This window comes from Leptidea sinapis, chromosome 31 (genome assembly GCF_905404315.1).
Source record: "Leptidea sinapis chromosome 31, ilLepSina1.1, whole genome shotgun sequence".
Lineage (NCBI taxonomy): Eukaryota > Metazoa > Arthropoda > Insecta > Lepidoptera > Pieridae > Leptidea > Leptidea sinapis.
The window spans coordinates 4,874,787-4,893,134 of record NC_066295.1 but is presented as its reverse complement, the minus strand read 5'-3'; the positions used below and the strand labels follow the sequence as shown (position 1 = coordinate 4,893,134).

The 18,348-nt window shown below is 34.3% G+C and overlaps 1 protein-coding gene across 4 annotated transcripts; it reads right to left on the bottom strand.

The window, feature by feature from the left end:
• Window positions 1–4,966: 4,966 nt before the first annotated feature.
• LOC126973995 (spermine oxidase-like) lies at window positions 4,967–17,534 on the bottom strand. Of its 4 annotated transcripts, none has more exons than XM_050821344.1 (8): window positions 17,518–17,534; window positions 14,060–14,239; window positions 13,227–13,442; window positions 11,512–11,728; window positions 9,081–9,259; window positions 7,409–7,679; window positions 6,576–6,679; window positions 4,967–5,670 (listed from the first exon to the last, which is right to left on the bottom strand). In XM_050821344.1, the coding sequence occupies exons 2-8, from the start codon at window positions 14,227–14,229 to the stop codon at window positions 5,433–5,435; spliced, it is 1,395 nt and encodes a 464-aa protein (XP_050677301.1). In that variant the 5' UTR covers window positions 14,230–14,239; window positions 17,518–17,534; the 3' UTR covers window positions 4,967–5,432. The 4 variants fall into 4 exon arrangements, with proteins under 4 accessions (XP_050677301.1, XP_050677302.1, XP_050677303.1 ...); XM_050821345.1 differs by having other exon boundaries at window positions 17,402–17,531; XM_050821346.1 differs by having other exon boundaries at window positions 17,378–17,518.
• Window positions 17,535–18,348: the final 814 nt, after the last annotated feature.

Below are 18,348 nucleotides of genomic sequence, written 5' to 3'. Positions count from 1 at the left end.
AGGATGGGAATTGAAACTGTATCAAAGGCTTTCGATAAATCTAGGAAAACTCCTACACAGGCCCTTCCTTCGTCTAAATGGGCAGCAACTACTTCTGTGAGAAGAGTCACTGCATCTTCTGTTGACTTGCCCCTTCTAAATCCAAACTGCCGATTCGCTATAAGGGAGTTAGATTTAAGGTAAGCGACTATTCTTTTGTTCACAATGCGCTCCAATAGTTTTGAGACAGACCCTAATAGTGATATCGGCCTGTAATTACTGGGTTCCATCTTTGATTGACCTTTATGGATCGGTACGACTGCCGCAACTTTCCATGCCTTAGGGAATGTACCACTTTCAATGCTTTGATTAAAAATCGCCGCTAGCGGTTCAGCAATTGCAGGACCAATTGACTTTAGAACTTTATTATTCAAGTAATCAAGACCTGGGGAGCTATAAGGGTCTAAATTCTGAATGAGACCGAGAACTTCATGTTTATCTGTAGGCGCTATAAATATTGAGCTTAGTGCTGATGAGTTAATTTTGACCTTGGCTGCAAGCGATTCTTCGGTTTCATTTTCTTGACCAAGTATTGTATTTGCAAGGTTTTGACCAGCTGAAGTAAAATACTCATTACAAATGTTTAAGGCCTCTGTCTCATTGTTTCTTATGTATTTTAAATCTTGCGCCGGAGGAGCTGTTATTTTATTGATTGTTTGCCAGAGCTTTCTTGGATATTTTTTGTGAGCTAACTAGTTCCTTTTTTTCGTGTTCAGCTTTGATATTTCTTAAGAGTTTAATGTAGAAGTTACGATATCTTGAACAGATTAGTTTTTTAGTTTCATCATGAGGAAATTTTTTTGATATTTGGTGGAGTTTATCTCTTTGTTTGGAGCACCTAATAAGACCAGGAGTCATCCAGAGGTGGATGCAAAATTTTGAACGACATACCTTAAATACACAACAATGACTAAGTTACTGTTGTTAGCTTATACCCAGTTATAATACCCTCCTCCACACAGTGGGAGGCTCCTTTGCACAGGATGCGGGCTACATCATGGGTACCACAACGGCGCCTTTTTCTGCCGTGAAGCAGTAATATTTAAACATTATTGTGGTTCAGTCTGAAGGGCGCCGTAGCTAGTGAAATTACTGGGCAAATGAGACTTAACATCTTATGTCTTAAAGTGACGAGGGCAAATGTAGTGCCGCTCAGAAATTTTTGATTTTTCAAGAATATTGAGTGCAATTTAATGGGCATGGCGTATCAATTACTATCAGCTGTACGTCCTGCTCGTCATGTCCCTTATTTTCATTAAAAAAACAGTGGTGTTGTATGAGGCAGTCGGGCCTGGTAGCGATCACCCTTAAGATACGACTAGCACTTGGACTTGGAAGATAGTAGAGAGTTAGCTCTATTTAATAATTCCCTATCAAATTTGAATCACCTATGCTTTGGAACTTGATCCAAATTACTTGTTCAACTTAATTATTCCACTCAGGTATAATTACTCTGATCCTGTATAGATAAGCCAACATAACGGCTTCTACACAACCATGCCATATAGTTTGTTCACATTAGTATTCAAGGCGTGCTAACTTGTATTCAGATGCCAGTTTCACTATCACGCGACACAAGTGTGTCATTCAAACTGCATCAATTTAATGGAATATCTGTCCTTATAATAAAAAATATTATTCATGCAGATATTTATAAAACATCTACTATATATTTTTATATATATAAAATCTCATTAGGTAACTCTTTTGTTTAAATATAAAGTAAATTTTGTAAATAACTTAGTTTTAAGACATCTAATTTTATATTTCTTTCCTCTTTATGTTTGTACATATTTCTTTAATTAATGTTAAACTTTGTTATTCATCATGTAAGATACCAGTAACTATAAAATTAACCTGTGGATAACGGTGTGGGTTCTCACTAAAATTAATTTAATATCTACTTTAATATGAAATTGTAAAATGTATTGTGTGAACTGTTTGTTGTCCCTAAGAAATAAAATAAAAAATATACGCATTGCTCTATTGCTACCTAAATGGTTCTTAGATAGACGTTAGCGCGCTCAATTTAATAAAATATAGTATAGTCAGATTTATATATTATAAATACTATCTGACCCGACACACGTTGCTCTATTCATAATACAAAAAATCTCCTGCGAGTGGAACTTATCTGACCTCTATACTGTGAAAGGAACATTCGTACCAAATTCCAAGTCTATACGCCTCATGGTTCCAGCGATGTTGTGATGAGTCAATACATTAAAATGGTTATAGCTGCAAACCGTCACCCTTGGGAAAGCCCAAGTGCAATGGGATTGGGTAGGTCAGTTTCTCTAAGGCCTGGAGGTCTGAGGAACGCAGTATGGAGTGATACCTTGTAGCACACGTGGCGTAACACAGGGCGTAGCGTTGTGAGCCGGGTGCTTGTAGTTGTTTGTTCGACACGGGGTCGGGGGTCGAGACTCGAGACAGGAATAAACAACAGCGACATATGTGGACGTGTATTTATTTCATAGGGTTGTGATGTTCTCGGCGCACACCTGTGATATGAGTCATCCGTCATGTATTCGAAATGGCCGTACTCTATCGCTTTAAATATTGGGTAGTATTAATAAACCCGCGAATGAGCGTGTCTTTCGGGCCGGTCAATTCTCAGATGTAGAAGATATCGCGATGTGTGGTAGTGATCCACCGTGTCTTTATTACTAAGGATATGGAATGATATACAGCTCCCTAACCCAAGAGTGGTCGTGCGGATGACATATGTCATCCAGGCTGATTAAACTTGCAGATTTTTTTTTATACGGCAAAAACTAGCTGGCGGTGAGCTTAGTAATGCCTTTGATACGCTTCGTGATATCAGTAACGGCCATATGCTGGAGTCGCTTGGATGAGTCAGGAGTAGTTCGAAATTGTGGGTGGAGGACGCATGTCATCCGCGCGACTACTGACGTGAGTATTTTTACTACAGGTTTAAAATATTATTCTTGTTCTATAGTATATTTATAGGATCCTTAGAAATAAATGTTATTCAACTTAAACAAATAACCTATTGTTCATACTTCTATGCTATGTAATTGTTATTTTTTTCTATTTTAGACCCGATAATGGCACCAAAATCGGTGAATGGAATTATGGCTGTTGGAGTAAGATGAAAACGTGTTAGAGGGTTCTCCATGATCAGATGACGAATTTTGATCACGTTGAAGTTTAGTTCAAAAATTCGGACATAGAAGATGATGTCAATCATAATTTTGACGGATATGCAAGTCCCATACATGATGTTTCTGATGATGATTATATACCAATTTTGCCATCAAGTATTATCAAGGTGTTGATAATACTAAATGGCTAAAAGAACAACATCGCTTTCAGTTTTTCATGTGTCAACATTATATTCTCTACAAAAAGCAAAATAAAAAACTACACCAATGGATTGTATGTCTCTCTTTCTCAATATAGGTACTATGATTACTAATTCTACAAATAAGCGCATACCGATTGAACAACGTAAATATTACAGCAATGAGTTTTTTGAAAATGAACGTTAGAAGAACAACCACGAGAAGTAGTAAGTACCCGTCGTGAAGGCGCGCGTGGTCCCTGGATTTTGTGCGATTTTTATTAAGCTATTGCATAGCTTCTATCGCGGGCCTTGAGCGTGGAGGTAACACTTACTTACTAGATGTATATATAGATATTTCGCAACAGTCATTACAGTTGCCGTGGACCAGCGGTTAACACGTATGCTTTTTGTGCAGAAGGTCCCAGGTTCAGGCCTGGGGTACATCTTGATTTTTTTTAATATCTTTATTTTTTTTATCACGTTTTTTTTAATTTTTGTCCACCTGTCCCGTTGTCTGTCTGTAATCAAATCTTGCAAGTTAAATTTTACTCACTACCCGTTTTCTTCTTTTTAAACTAATTTTATAAAAAAAATACTGCATAAATAAAATAAATAAATAATTATAATTGCATAAATTGATAAAAAATTCTATGAAATAGCTTTACCGCGGCAGTCCCCGAGTGCCACACGTCTTTTATTATTACTTTTTTCTTCTGTCATGTAAGTTATTAAATTTTTGTTATATCCAATAAATAAATACAAACTGAATACTGATAATATTATTATTAATAGTTCTAAGTAAATGGATGACACCTGTCATCCACGCGACCTCTAATGGGCATGATTATAAGCGCGACCACTGTAGGGCTAATATAGAGTTATAGATAATTTAACTAATGCGAGGTGTCTTTGCTCATTATGCCGCGAGGTAAAATAATTTTCATGACGAGATTGAGTGGGCTGAGCTCTTGTGACGAGCGCAATTTTGATAGTGCTCAGAGTTGAATCCGGTGGCGCTGCTATTTGCTCTGCCCAATGGAGCATTGCAGTGCTTTATTGAGCAGGGCGAATACTACCACATGATCACTACCATCAAGTAACCGTTTTGATCGTCTCCCCTTGTTAAAAATACTTAAATAGGTTCTTTTAAAAAAATATAGTGTAGTTGTCATGAACCGTGTATTAAACTTGTATATGAAGTTTGTCGATCATTCGACGTTATATCTTACGTCATGATTACGGAGTGAATGATAAATATTCAGTTTAAGGGCGAATAGTAATTTATTCAGATGATACAAATGCTTTAAAATGTAATCCTACAAGGCAAACAAATATAATACATGAAATGAAAATGATATTGTGTGTCTTATTCCAAGGAGCTGAAGCCTGAATCATGACGGAAAAGACGACCATCGCAAACCTAAGAAATGTTTAGAAATATTGTTTAATAGTTTTTATTTGTTATGATCTTTCATTGTAATGAGAGGCGTAAAATAATAAAGAGTATAAAATAGTTATTTGTTGGAATTGAATAGCCAATAAGAATAGTATTATTTAGCTAAAGTGACTGAAATGAAACTAAGTAGCTAACTATTTCATTTTTACTTTAAACTTTAAAGTTTGAACTTTTATTGTTTACATTTAGCAGTTTTTTATGAGTTGTAAAGTGTAAGTAAATAAATTATTGATACACGCAAAATCAATAATTTGAGGCAAAATCGTTTCATTTTCCTATATTGTTATATTTTTAAAATGTATCCAGGCTGAATCATTCACAGATTATTTTTCATTGTATAATATAATTCACTCATAAACACAGCTGCAAATTTGATTAAAGTGTTGCTCATTCAATAAAAATATGGGTAAAGGATTGACTTATCAACAATCATAAATTCATTTATTCAACAAATTGCAGAGATTTCAAAGTCACATATTGAAAACATTTAAATTTAATTTAATTGATATGAAAAAACTCATTGCCACTTTTTATATCAGGATTTATAGCTTCATCATATTGCATAATATTTAGTTGATTCAGCAGACTTATCTATACTTTGTCTATTTAATATTCACAAGAAATAGTTTATATTTTGCTGTTAGGAAGAAGTCGTTTAGCTTCTCTTAAGCCTGTTTCACTTGCACCATGTACTGTAGAGAAATGCTTTGTATTAGTCGCTTCGCCAGCGAACAACACCCGAGGTCGGCCGGATGTGTCAAGTAATGGGGCTGCGAGAACTGACCGAAGATCTGGATACAGTGGTGTTAGCATGTTGTCGTATGAGTAACTGCCGCGTGTCAGTGGGTTTAAATACCAAGTAGATCTAAAAATTGATAATCAAGGTTAAAGTTACATGGGTACTGCTTTATTCTGCTGCCCAACGGTAGTGTGCTGACCGCAGACTTAGAATGTTAACATAAAATATTATTGTCGCATCCTATACTTATAAATTTATTTCTAACACAGATGATGTTGCAAGCAACAACTAATCTATAAATACATTTAAAAATTTTATGAAATAAATTGTTTTTTAAATGGTTTTTTAAGTTATTTCATGATCATGGACTTAAATAAAAATATTTACCAATATCACTACATGGTATAAAACAAAGTCGCTTCCCTCTATAGGTCCCTATGTATGATTAGATCTCTAAAACTACGTTTTTTTCTCTTGTTGGGATATAAATAACGGAAAAAATCGGAAATACATCACATATATTTATTTTTACATTAAAATTTTGACTGAACGAAGTCTGTCCGGGCAGCTAGTTACCTACATTGGAAGATAAGAGAATAAGAAATAAAAAAACAAATGTCTCACATATTATAATCCAGTCACATTGATTTTACTTTTTAATTGCGTTATTTTTATTTTTATATTTACTTAACTATGAGAATTGGAACTATGTGTAATTGATAAGATTTTCAAGTGCTTTTATCTCAGTTTCAGAAATGTGCTAGGGCCTACCGAACATCAACGTAGCCTAAGGCTCTTCATCTATACCATTAAATATACATAAAAATCGGTCTGTTTGGTGATTTATTTATATGTGTAAGTTGACCTTTAACCAATTTATTATACCATTAAATGTATTCCGGCAAGTTCTCCATAATATTTAGTTGTTTCAATTGAATCGGCTTACAAAAAACATAAGTTAAATGAATTAATAACTCCCTAACACGTGCTCGTTATTATATATATCTGCACTAATACTATTGCTATCTTACCTTATAATTGCAGTTGGTTCTGGAATGACATAATATGTTCCCATAAATTTCTGAAGCAACTCTACCAATTTACTTTTCACGACGTCTTCCGGCAAGATTTCAACCTGTAATGAAGTACAATCGATTTTATATAACTATCAAGAAACAGAACGAAGTATGGCAGAGGTACAGCACTAAGACAAAGTTAGATTGGAAAATTAAAAAATAAAAACAAGTTCAAAAGTATAGAGAAAACAAAATGAAAATAGAAATATAATACATAGCCAGTTTGTGCGAGATCAAACACCAAAATGGACAAGAGTAATAATGAATGCTACCCTAGAAGGAGAGGAATAGAGGAAGACAGTTCATACGATGGACGAATGAATTAAAATAAATAAAAGGATCACATGATCTAGAATAACGCGCACTTTTAGAGAACGGAACACCTTGGAGGAGGCCGTTGTCGAAGGACAAACAGGAAGAGGACGCAGAATGTATGAAAGTTACTGCATATTTGATTATGTCAGTGTACTCGAATGAGTGAAGAAAGAATAAATAAATCAAATATATAAAGAAAGTGTGTGTTGGTAAAGGTGGTCGCGGGAGACCGCGAGAGACCGCGTAACACATATTTCGTTGACCAAATTGCGGACATTTTGCAAAAAGGAAAGGTTCGTAGGATCTGGAGACCGGAACCCACAAGCATTCAGAAAAGAGTTATGAATGTAGAGGAATCCCGTGAGGTTTGTAAGGATAGAAGCACGTGGCGTTTTGTTGTCTGTGACTACCCCGAAGGGAATAAGCTGTGAAGGCTTTCTTTTATCATTGTTATTATTTAAACAAATCCTTACCAGCTTGGCTACATCGCCACTGGTCCACAATGTCAGAGCATTTGAAGATCCCAACGGGTTACTTGCAGCAAATACCTTAGTTATCCAAACATCATCTTCAGGGACCTTATCTTTATCTCCTTTATTCCAAAATAATGCTTTAAAGGATGGCGCATGAGGGCACCATGGTTTGTCAAACTTTAGTATAATTTTATCCATGACGCCCATTGAAATATTATTAATTGCTGATATCTTTTCCCCGGCTAGTGTTGGGTTAAATAATGTTGTATATCTATAACAAATTATTAGAAATACATTGAGAAACTACCATTCATTTTAAATAACAAGTATTCAGGATGCTGATCGTGCAATGCATCAGGTTTGTTTAGCGACCCGCATACAGATTGTTGCTATACAACTATGTGAAAACGATGCACATCCCTGGTGCTCAGGGTTGGGTTTAGTTCCAACGGCCTCCTGAGATCTTTTGTTGAAGGGTTTGAATGTCAGTAACTGTGCTGTTGTTGTATGGTTCATGTGTTGACAAGTTGGACCTGTCAGGAACTTTTAAATAGAAAACAAAAATCGTAACTCTGGTATAGGATAAGTAGTAAACTTATCCTTTAACATTACATAGCTATACAGCGACACATAAGGTCAATTTTATATTTTACTAACAAATTATGATCCATCGTCGGTCGAAATAAATGATAATTCTTAAGATCAATTTGAATAATTGTAATGTAATATAAGAAAAAAATAACGGGTTGCAGTCCCGGAGTGCCGGCAGAAGTGAAAACTTGAACATTAACGATGTGCATTTTTGAATATTTTGGAATGGTTAGGGAATAATTTCGCACGAATTGCTTTATTTATCAGTAAAAAAGTACTAGCATTTTGTGTGGTTAAATACAATATTCATATACTGCGCTATCTTACTCAAAAATTACAATTTATATCACATAAAAAATTCAATACTTCAGAAATATTACAATTATTTTACATTTAAAAGTTTTTTTCCCAGAAAAATAAACTTCCTCCATAATTTCAACGATCTTATACCCATCCTAAGAAAAGTGTTCAACGCCGCTACAGACTTTTTTACTTCAATAGTATAGGTACTTACACCAAATGGGCATAACTTTGAAAGCATTATGCAATTTACAAGAATGTCAAACTTATATACCCTATAAGTGAAATATACTATTTTTATTCACAGTACGAGTATGTATGAATTAATGTATCCAATGTACATAGCTTGAGGGTTTTATGAGTAACTTAACTTTTTTATTATTTTTTCCTGAAATAATAAGTTATCTATAGCTTGTGTGTATTGCTTTCATTTATCTAATAAAATATTTATAAAATGTTAACTTTAAATTGATCTATAGTATTAGAAGTAGATTTCTTGTCAATCATTAAATCTCAATTTTTCCCAAACGATCTTACATGTAAAAAATTAACATTAGTTAGTGTAATTTTTTGACCTGCATGAACAAATAAATTTTGAGTTTGAGCTTGAGCCAGGCACGTGTCTTGAAGATGCAGTGTTATTGAAGATGCAGTGATAAATATATTTTGCAGTGTGGTTTACTCTAGGCACTCAACTGTTGAATTTTCCGCTAGTTAATCTTATCTTTTAAGATATTTATTATTACCATATTTATGTCATTGACACAATACTTTTTCTCACCTTTCTTTTAGAACTCCCAATGAGACCGTCACTATTACATTGTCAGATCTAAAAATACTGCCATCATTAATGGTAATTTCGACATTAGCTCTGCTATCGTGAGGCCATTTTATTTCCTCTACCTCAGAGTTCAGTTTTATGTCAAGGTTTGGTAGACCGGGTCCGTTATTGTAAGTATTCTGAAAATATAATAGAGGGTGTTTTTTTAACCTAGATAGAACTTTAAATTCTAAAAAGTAACACAAAAAATTAAATTTTGATAAAAAATTTTTTTTTATTTGTTTCAGTATACTCTGACAAATCATCATGAATAGACTCACGCTTGAACAACGCTACGAAATTATCCAAATTTACTTTGAAAATCAGTCGTCGATTCGCGCAACTTATAGACGACTTCGTCATTTTTATGGCGTACATAATCGTCCATCTGAACAAGCCATTCGTCGAACTGTGGATAGATTTCGTACCACATACTCTCTAGAGGATGCAATAACACCAACACGTTGAAGGAATGTGCGTAGTGAAGAGAATATCGCCGCTGTAAACGAAAGTGTGGAAGAAGATCCAAATTTATCGATTCGTCGTCGGTCGCAGCAATTGGGGCTCTGTCCGTCCACTACATGGAAAATTTTGCGCAAAGATCTCGGCCTACACCCGTATAAGATCCAGCTGGTGCAGGAATTGAAGCCACGAGACCATTGTATGCGTCGTTCTTTCGCCGATTGGGCTCTAGAGCAGTTGGCAACTGACCCGTTGTTTTATCGCAAAATTGTGTTCAGCGATGAGGCGCATTTTTGGCTTAACGGGTTTGTTAATAAGCAAAATTGCCGCATATGGAGTGAGACCAATCCACAAGAGACCATACAGACTCCATTACATCCAGAAAAATGCACCGTTTGGTGCGGTTTTCACGCTGGTGGCATCATCGGACCTTATTTCTTCAAAAATGAGGCCGGAGCTCGCGTTACGGTCAATGGAGATCGTTACCGCACCATGATCAATGATTTTTTGTTTGAAAATATGGATGACATTGATCCGGAGAAGATGTGGTTTCAACAGGATGGCGCTACGTGCCATACGGCGAACGCAACCATCGACTTATTGAAATCAAAATTTGGCGATAACTTGATTTCGAGAAATGGACCTGTCAATTGACCTCCAAGGTCGTGCGATTTGACACCTCTCGATTATTTCCTGTGGGGCTACGTGAAGTCACTGGTTTATGCTGATAAACCAGCAACAATTGACGCCTTGGAGGCCAGCATTGTTCGTGTTATTCGTGACATACGGCCAGCAGTGCTCGAAAAAGTGGCCCAAAATTGGACGTCCAGAATGCGCTTCGTCAAGAACAGCCGCGGTGCCCATATGCCCGAAATCATTTTCAAATGTTAATGTCACGTATTGATCTTTCGAATAAAAAAAAATTTTGATTACAATTTAATTTTTTGTGTTATTTTTTACAATTTCAAGTTATATCGGGCTTAAAAAAACACCCTTTACTATTACTTATTTAAATCTATCGGTATTCGTGCGTTTGAATTTTCTCCTCCAATGGGCATTTTGGATGAAATTTATTTTATGAAACAATGAGGTCACTTAAAAGTAGGGCATTTCATTTTGGACATTTCACACATTAATAGGTTCTTGAAAATGTTTTTTTTTTGCATTTAGTATGTATTAAGCTTGTAATAAAATCTCTTTGTCTGTGCTATTTGTATCTGACTGACTTGGATATTATTAAAAAGGTAACATTATTCTTTTTAAAATTGGTCACCACATAGCTGAAGAACTGGAAATTGACCACAAAGAAACGAAATGAAGCATTTATTGACTTGCGAGTCTTTATTGAGACGTCATTAAACTGAACCGTATTTCAAAGTGGATGTAAATATACAACGATAAGAGGCCTAAGAAAAAATTGAAATTTAGTTTAGTAGGTATGAAACGTGCAGAGAGGTTTGACATAAGTTTGAAATAGTAATTACAATTGGACGACGAAGTATAATCCGGCCACGTTTGAACTTTTTTTACAAGATTAAAGCCGTCATCTGTCAATCTATCGATCACTGTACGATTCATACGATTCACTTGGAATCGCTTTTTTCTTAGAGTATTTCGCTAGGCTCCGTTTTTGAAGAGAAAAGGTGGATCGTGTCCGACAAGAACGTACAAAGTAGGTCGTGGTCTAAGATCGTCAAGCTTCATAGATTCATAAAGCCACGCCACTTTTCAAAGCGAAAGACATAATATAGAGCCTTGACGACAGAAAAAGGCACCACTGTAGGACACATGCGGCGAAGCAAAAGTCCTCAATACATCTAATAAGCGTAATATTATACCCACAAGGAAAAAAAACATGCTGTGTAATGTACCAAGAACAACATACTATTTAACATTATACTATACCTATATAAATACTATAAATTATTACCAGCAAAAGTTCAAAGTAAGTTTTGTAACCGTATTTGTGCCAACTCATATGTTGCTCTCCAGGACAGGCTTCGTAGGAACTTTGAATGCTGACCTCTTTCCAATCATTCGCTGCTTCATAGTTATTTATTACTAAGTTCATGAAATCCAGAAAATCATTTATAAAAGTTCTGTCAGTTGTTAAACGAGGGTATTTTCCTTCCAAATATTGTGTCAGTCTAAAACATATGCCCTTGTGCTACTGTTAACATAATATAAACATATTACTTGTAATAATAATCAATGACGTATGTATAGAAGGAACTCACACTAAAAGTTGTGCGTTACTTAAAAAAACAACATGTTATAACCAAAATATTATGTTTATTGCATTTCAAAATACTCTCCCTTACATTTTAAACATTTTTTCATGCGATCGAACCATTTTTTAAAACACGAGGACCACAGAAGGCATGTTTTCTACGTGCTGATTTAACGCTATCACTGCCTCTTCGGAATTGGTAAAAGTGAAACCTCTCATCAAATCTTTGATTTTGGGGAAAATACAGAAATCACAGTGTGCTAGGTCGGGTCTATGTGCAGGATGGGTGATGAGTTCTACTTTTTCAGAAGCTAAAAATGACTTAGTTTTGTTGGTCGTGTGTGAAGAAGCATTGTCATGATGTAAGAGAACGTGGCTTTCTGGTCTCCTTTCACGAACTTTTTTTAACATCCTGGGTAAACAAATGGTACAATACCACTCGGCATTAACACTTTTTTGATCTTCAAGTGGAATTGTGCAGATGGGACCCGTACTGAGAAAAAAAATGCGATAATTTTTTTTCGTTTCAACTTTTCTCGCCTGCCTCACTTTTGTTGGACTGTTCTCATTTTCAAACACCCATTCACAAGATTACTGTTTTTTTTTCGGGTTCAAAACAATAAATCCACGTTTCTTCTCCTGTAACAATGTCATCATCAACAGCATTAGAATATCCGTGACTTCATTAGCATCTGTGAGCATCATTCCACGTGATCCCGCTTCTGCTCCGCTGTCAGTTCATGAGGGATCCAACGACAAAGTTTCCGAACTTTCAATTATTCGTGTAAAATTTTCTGAATTTGGCTCATAACAATCCCCAATATTGTTGGAATTGTCTCATAGGTAACCCGCGGGTTTTCGGGTATGTAGAGCTTTGATGTGTGATAAAAAACAATTGACAAATGATTTCCCGCAAAATGTTTTTTTTTATTACTAAGAAGGTTGGAACGTTTCAAAAAAAAATAAATTTCGAAATTCAAATAGTTCCGATTAACTAGAAGTGCAAAACTTTTAGTGTGTCCCGTGTACTTATTTATACATTCAACTAAATAATATCGTCTCGCGTGGTGGAGTCGTTCTTGTTCATTCCAGACATAATGAAGTGTAATAATATAATATTACTAATGCGAGAGCGGGTGCCAGACGAGCTCCGAGTAGTAGTAGTAGTAGTCAGTCGCACGCGCATGTCGGGAACACCACGTTCTTATTAGGTAATCGTAATTGCTGTGTTAATTGTGAAGTGTTCCTACTTTTATGATTGTAATGTTTTTTGCTGGTTATTATAAGACTGTTTTTTCTTGCTGTCGTGTTAAAAGCCTACAATAATGGAGTACCTCGAAGATCCTGAGCGTGTGACGGCCTCCCTCCGTCACATCATCAGTAATATACAAATTATTATCATACATCAGTCTCACCTCATTATTATGAAGTCACCCAGACTTAGCTCTGTATCTCCTGGCGCACTATTCGTTCTACAATCCAAACAAAATGAAATTAAATCTTTGATTATCTCGCCATCAGCTTTGCTTCCATCTGATCTGAATATGTCCATGTCTATGTTATGAGCTAGCACAGTGATGTTATTCTTAACGGCCGTCTCGTAGATGCAGTTCTTAACAGTTCCGTGTATCCTAATAAATGAAATAAATATTATTTACTATTCAGTAGGTACCTATTTATATGGTCAATGCTGATGCGTGGCTTAGCTTGTACAACGAGCATTCTTTAGGGTTGCTACTTTTACTCAAAGAAGTAGTGTATTAGGGACGTCTGATTTCACAGAGGATTATATAGAGTACATTTAAATAAAGAAGAGTATAATTTATTAATTATGTATTTTTTACATTTAGAACTTGTAACAACGACAATATGCTATACAATGATTGTGACTGCGTTCAGTTACACCGATTTTTATGGCTTTGTGTAGCAACCAGTATGTTATTTAGAAAATAAAGTGTTTCTTTTTTGTATTTATTTTGAGATAGACATAACTGATGTGTGCTAAAAACGTATTTTTTGTGAAAAGAGTATTCTAGCCTACTCTGTTAATATACACATTTATATAGTAGGATATACCTTTATTAGGTAATAATTAAAATACCCTTCATAGATTCACTGAGTTTGTTTTTATTATAGGTATAACAGTGCCTATTAGAGATTCATAACTGACGGAACTCGACGTTCAAATTCACAAGTGATATTCCATAACATTAGAAGTCAAATGACAATTTATATAATTTGGTCTCACCATTCAGCGCCTTCCTCGACAACACCATCTCCGAGCTGGACGGTCTTCACTCGACCTCCAATCCTGTCAGATGCTTCTAGAGCCAACACTTTCTTTCCAGCTTTAGCTAATGTGACAGCAGCTGTGACTCCAGCAGCTCCCAGGCCCACTACTACGGTGTCGTAATTCATTTTTGTTAAACTGTCGAAGAATTATAAATTATTTATATCCAATTATCAGTGGCGTTCTACACAAATATAGACAAATCACGTCGTATTAAAACAAAGCCACTAATTATACCATAATGAGCGACGACTACTTTATCTATACATTGCCGCATTTACTCTAGTTGTTTAAATATTCAAGGTCAATAAGCAGCAATGAAATAATTTATTCAGGTTAGTTTACGTAATAATATGTTGAATTTAGTACGCGATTCGGACAGTGACACAGTTTTCTGTTCCGATATCAGACTGCGAATGATATTATGTCCTTATAATTATGTTTAAAATTAGATTTAAAAAAATATCTTTATTTAATGGGCTCTATTTATATTATACTCTAGTTTGCGACGGACACATTTTCATTTCACGTTCACTTTTAAATCCTATAGGATAATGATAAATTCAGTTTATTCAATGTTCAATTTTCAAATAAGAGTCATTAAATTACTAGTGAATACATATTTAATGAAAATGTAAATACTGATTATTAATTAAATAAACTATATAAGGCATTAACTGTCCTCAATTATCATTGATAGTAAAACTTAAAGAAATAAAAATTTCATGGCTGCTAATCCAAAAAATCGCCAAAATGGCGCATAATTGGAACCATTCCTTGACGGTTTATATAAAGCTTATACATTCACAAAAAATCAATTATGTATCTTCTAAAAATTAGAAGAAAATTATTTTTCTTGATATTTCTATTTTTTATAGACAGTAAGAAAAAAAAACACTAAAATACCCCAACTTTTACAGTTTGACACATCTTAATAATCAAGAAAAAAATTGTACCAAAATTTATAAATTGTACACAATACGTTATGCTGAGAAAATTGTATTATCTTTGTAATAAATTAAAAATGTCTCTTTACAAAAATACTAATTTCGTAAATATACAGGCAAGGTTAACAATTTTAGTTAATTAAACAGAGGTATTAACCCCAAAAGTCGCACGGATACATTTTTTTGTGCTATAAATTATTTTTGGATGTTTACGCCATTATATTTATAAGACCGTATCTCAAGATAGATGCAACATGAGCGTGGTAAGCTGACAATGTGGTACCTAAATCTGTAATTTTTCGTAGGCGCCTCAGGGCATAAACAAATCTATTTACTCTACCACAGACTACTTTTTTTGAAGTTTCCTGCGTAAATTTAAATTCATTGCCTTATTTACATTTTTGACAATTTATCTGTTTGACAGCTTTCTCACGTTATAATTTGTCTTTTTTCAGAGACAAAACCTCGATAAATAGAATATAAATATGTTTTGTTCTCCGAAATTTGTATATGATAGAGGCATATTTTCTATAGGAAGTAAAAAAGATTATGAATAAATGATTTTATCAAACGTTAGATAGGCTATAATAAGTTTTACCTAAAATAGGGTTATACCTTCGATAAGCGTTTTATTTTGAATAAATCGGTGCATTTATTGAATTATACGGGTTCTGCATATAATTTGTGTAAAACTTTATTATTATGACCAACCAAATATACAAATGAGCGAAGGGAGCATCAGTTGGGGTCAGTGAGCTCGCTGAGTCTGCTGCTCCGAGTTTCGTACAGCTCGGAGCAGATATATTATATAGGAACCAATATAGAAAATTAACTAAAAGTAAATGCAATGTCTCTAATATGTTGTATGGTAGCCACAGACAGGAAACTATGGACAGGATTATTATCAACAGCATGACATAAAGGTACTGTTGTAATCAATTTAATATTCATAAGTATATAATGTATTCCTTTAATTATCAGATAAGACACTAGAGATAATATTATGATAATATAATATACAATGTTATAATAACTAAATCGAAAATTTTATCAACGATCTTTTAATCATAATATGTAGTATTAAAATAAATTTACTGCAAATTTTACAAAACACAAAATTTTTCTTGTGTAACAAGAGAACAAACAAGGATCACTTAATTGTAAGTGATCACCATCAGTGAGCGTGTACTCGTTCCTTGACAGCCATACTCTAGAGGAACGCCAGGTATCCAGATGGCGGGGATGTATCATGATATTATGAGTAGTATTGTAGGGTAGCGTGAGATTGTGGAATGAATAATTAACAATAATAATCCTATTAATATTATAAATGTGAAAGTTTGTATGTCTGGATGAATGTTTGAACTTCTTTAACTCAAATACTACTAAATGGATTTTGATGAAACTTTGCAATAATATAGCTTTTTTTTATGGAATAGGAGGACAAACGAGCGTACGGGTAACCTGGTGTTAAGTGATCACCGCCGCCCACATTCTCTTGCAACACCAGAGGAATCACAAGAGCGTTGCCGGCCTTTAAGGAAGGTGTACGCGCTTTTTTGAAGGTACCCATGTCGTATCGTCCCGGAGTATATATCGTCGTAGCTTACACACCAGAATAACATATAGGCTATAATTTGTAAAAATATTGTGTGATTTATCTATACATTGAAATAAAATTGGAGTGTCTGTTTGTAATATTGAAATAACCGTTTTTTACTAAATGTATATTATGAATTCATATACACCAAAATAATATTTTTTATAATTTTTGTCTGTCTGTCTGTCTATTTGTTCCGTCTAATCCGGCGACTTTTATTGGCAGGTATTGTAATTGGCAGCTGATGTAATAAGGAGTAACTTAGGCTACGTTTATTTAAGAAAAATAAAGCAATGTCCAAGAAACGGCCTAACTCTCAAAATAATTTAAATGGCAAAACGACGTTTGCCGGGTCAGCTAGTATATTATACGTATGAAAAAATGGTTAAGAACTTGCAAGGAATGTAGCACATTTATTGACCGGTAAGGTACTTGACACCGAATGAGATCTCAAAAAGGAAATGATACCGACGCGACGGTAATAATATGATTCTACTCGCTTTGACTCATTAGAGCGAAATTTGTTAAGAAAGGTTGACTATGAGAAAAAAATGGCTGACAAAGTCATGAAGAAAAAATGAAGAGACCAAGTTAAATGCTCAAACTTTCAAATTAGTTGTGTAATTTATATATGCGTTTGTACTATTCACAAATTTATTGATTAATAGATAAACACACGCGTTTAAAGTTGATATCTTAAGCCGTTTATAAGTATATAATAAAACTTACAACTGCTTAAAAATCGATACGTACTAATAATGTTTGTTCATTTTATAGACACAAAACACGCATAGCGCACACGTGATACACAGCTCAAATAAATGACTACAGATAAGAACTGAACACTCAACAAGTCAACACACACTTACATTACAATACTAACTACGAAGTGAACTGAATAACTAATAAGTAAGGACGACACACCGACACAACACATTAAATACGTTCACAGCGCTTCTATTGAAATGTCAATTATGTTTATGTTTTGCTAACAGATAACGTATTTACTAATATTATAGCTGTGGCCACAAGTAGCTCATGTTTAGACAAATCTAACGTCAAAGTAAAACAATTATAATATTACATAGCTAGCAGTCAGAAGACCTAAACTTCTTAGTTATTAATAATATTAAGTATAAATTAATTTCAAGTCGAACGTCAAGTTTATTTTTAAATGTCTTGGTTGTATAGGTAGGAAGGTGTTAATGTGAAAATTTAAAAAACTAGTAATTTTGTAAGATAAAGGAGGATGTTTTAATTTACCTCGTAGCCCCTTTTAAAGTAACAAATAATCATAGTCATATAATATAATATGTCATACCATCATTATATTAACAAATGAAAAATGAAAAGGCTTTTTGGTGCTAGTCGGCTTTAAGAAATTGCAGAAAATAATTTATATGGCAAAACAATGTTTGCTGGGTCAGTAAGTATATATATTTCTATGCAAGAACATATAAGATACCTGGCTTTTGTACAAAACAATAATATATAATATATATTTAATAGTTAATATTGTATATTGGTTCCGTTTGAGGATGAACGAAACTTTGACGAACGCAGGCGAGCGCACTCGCGCAGCTGATGGCCATATTGGGCCATATTGTCATTTATATATATTATTCGGAATAAATAATAATGTTTTGAGGTGACTCGTATGTGTGCTAATTTCTCCTCCTCTTCTTTAAAAAAAACATATT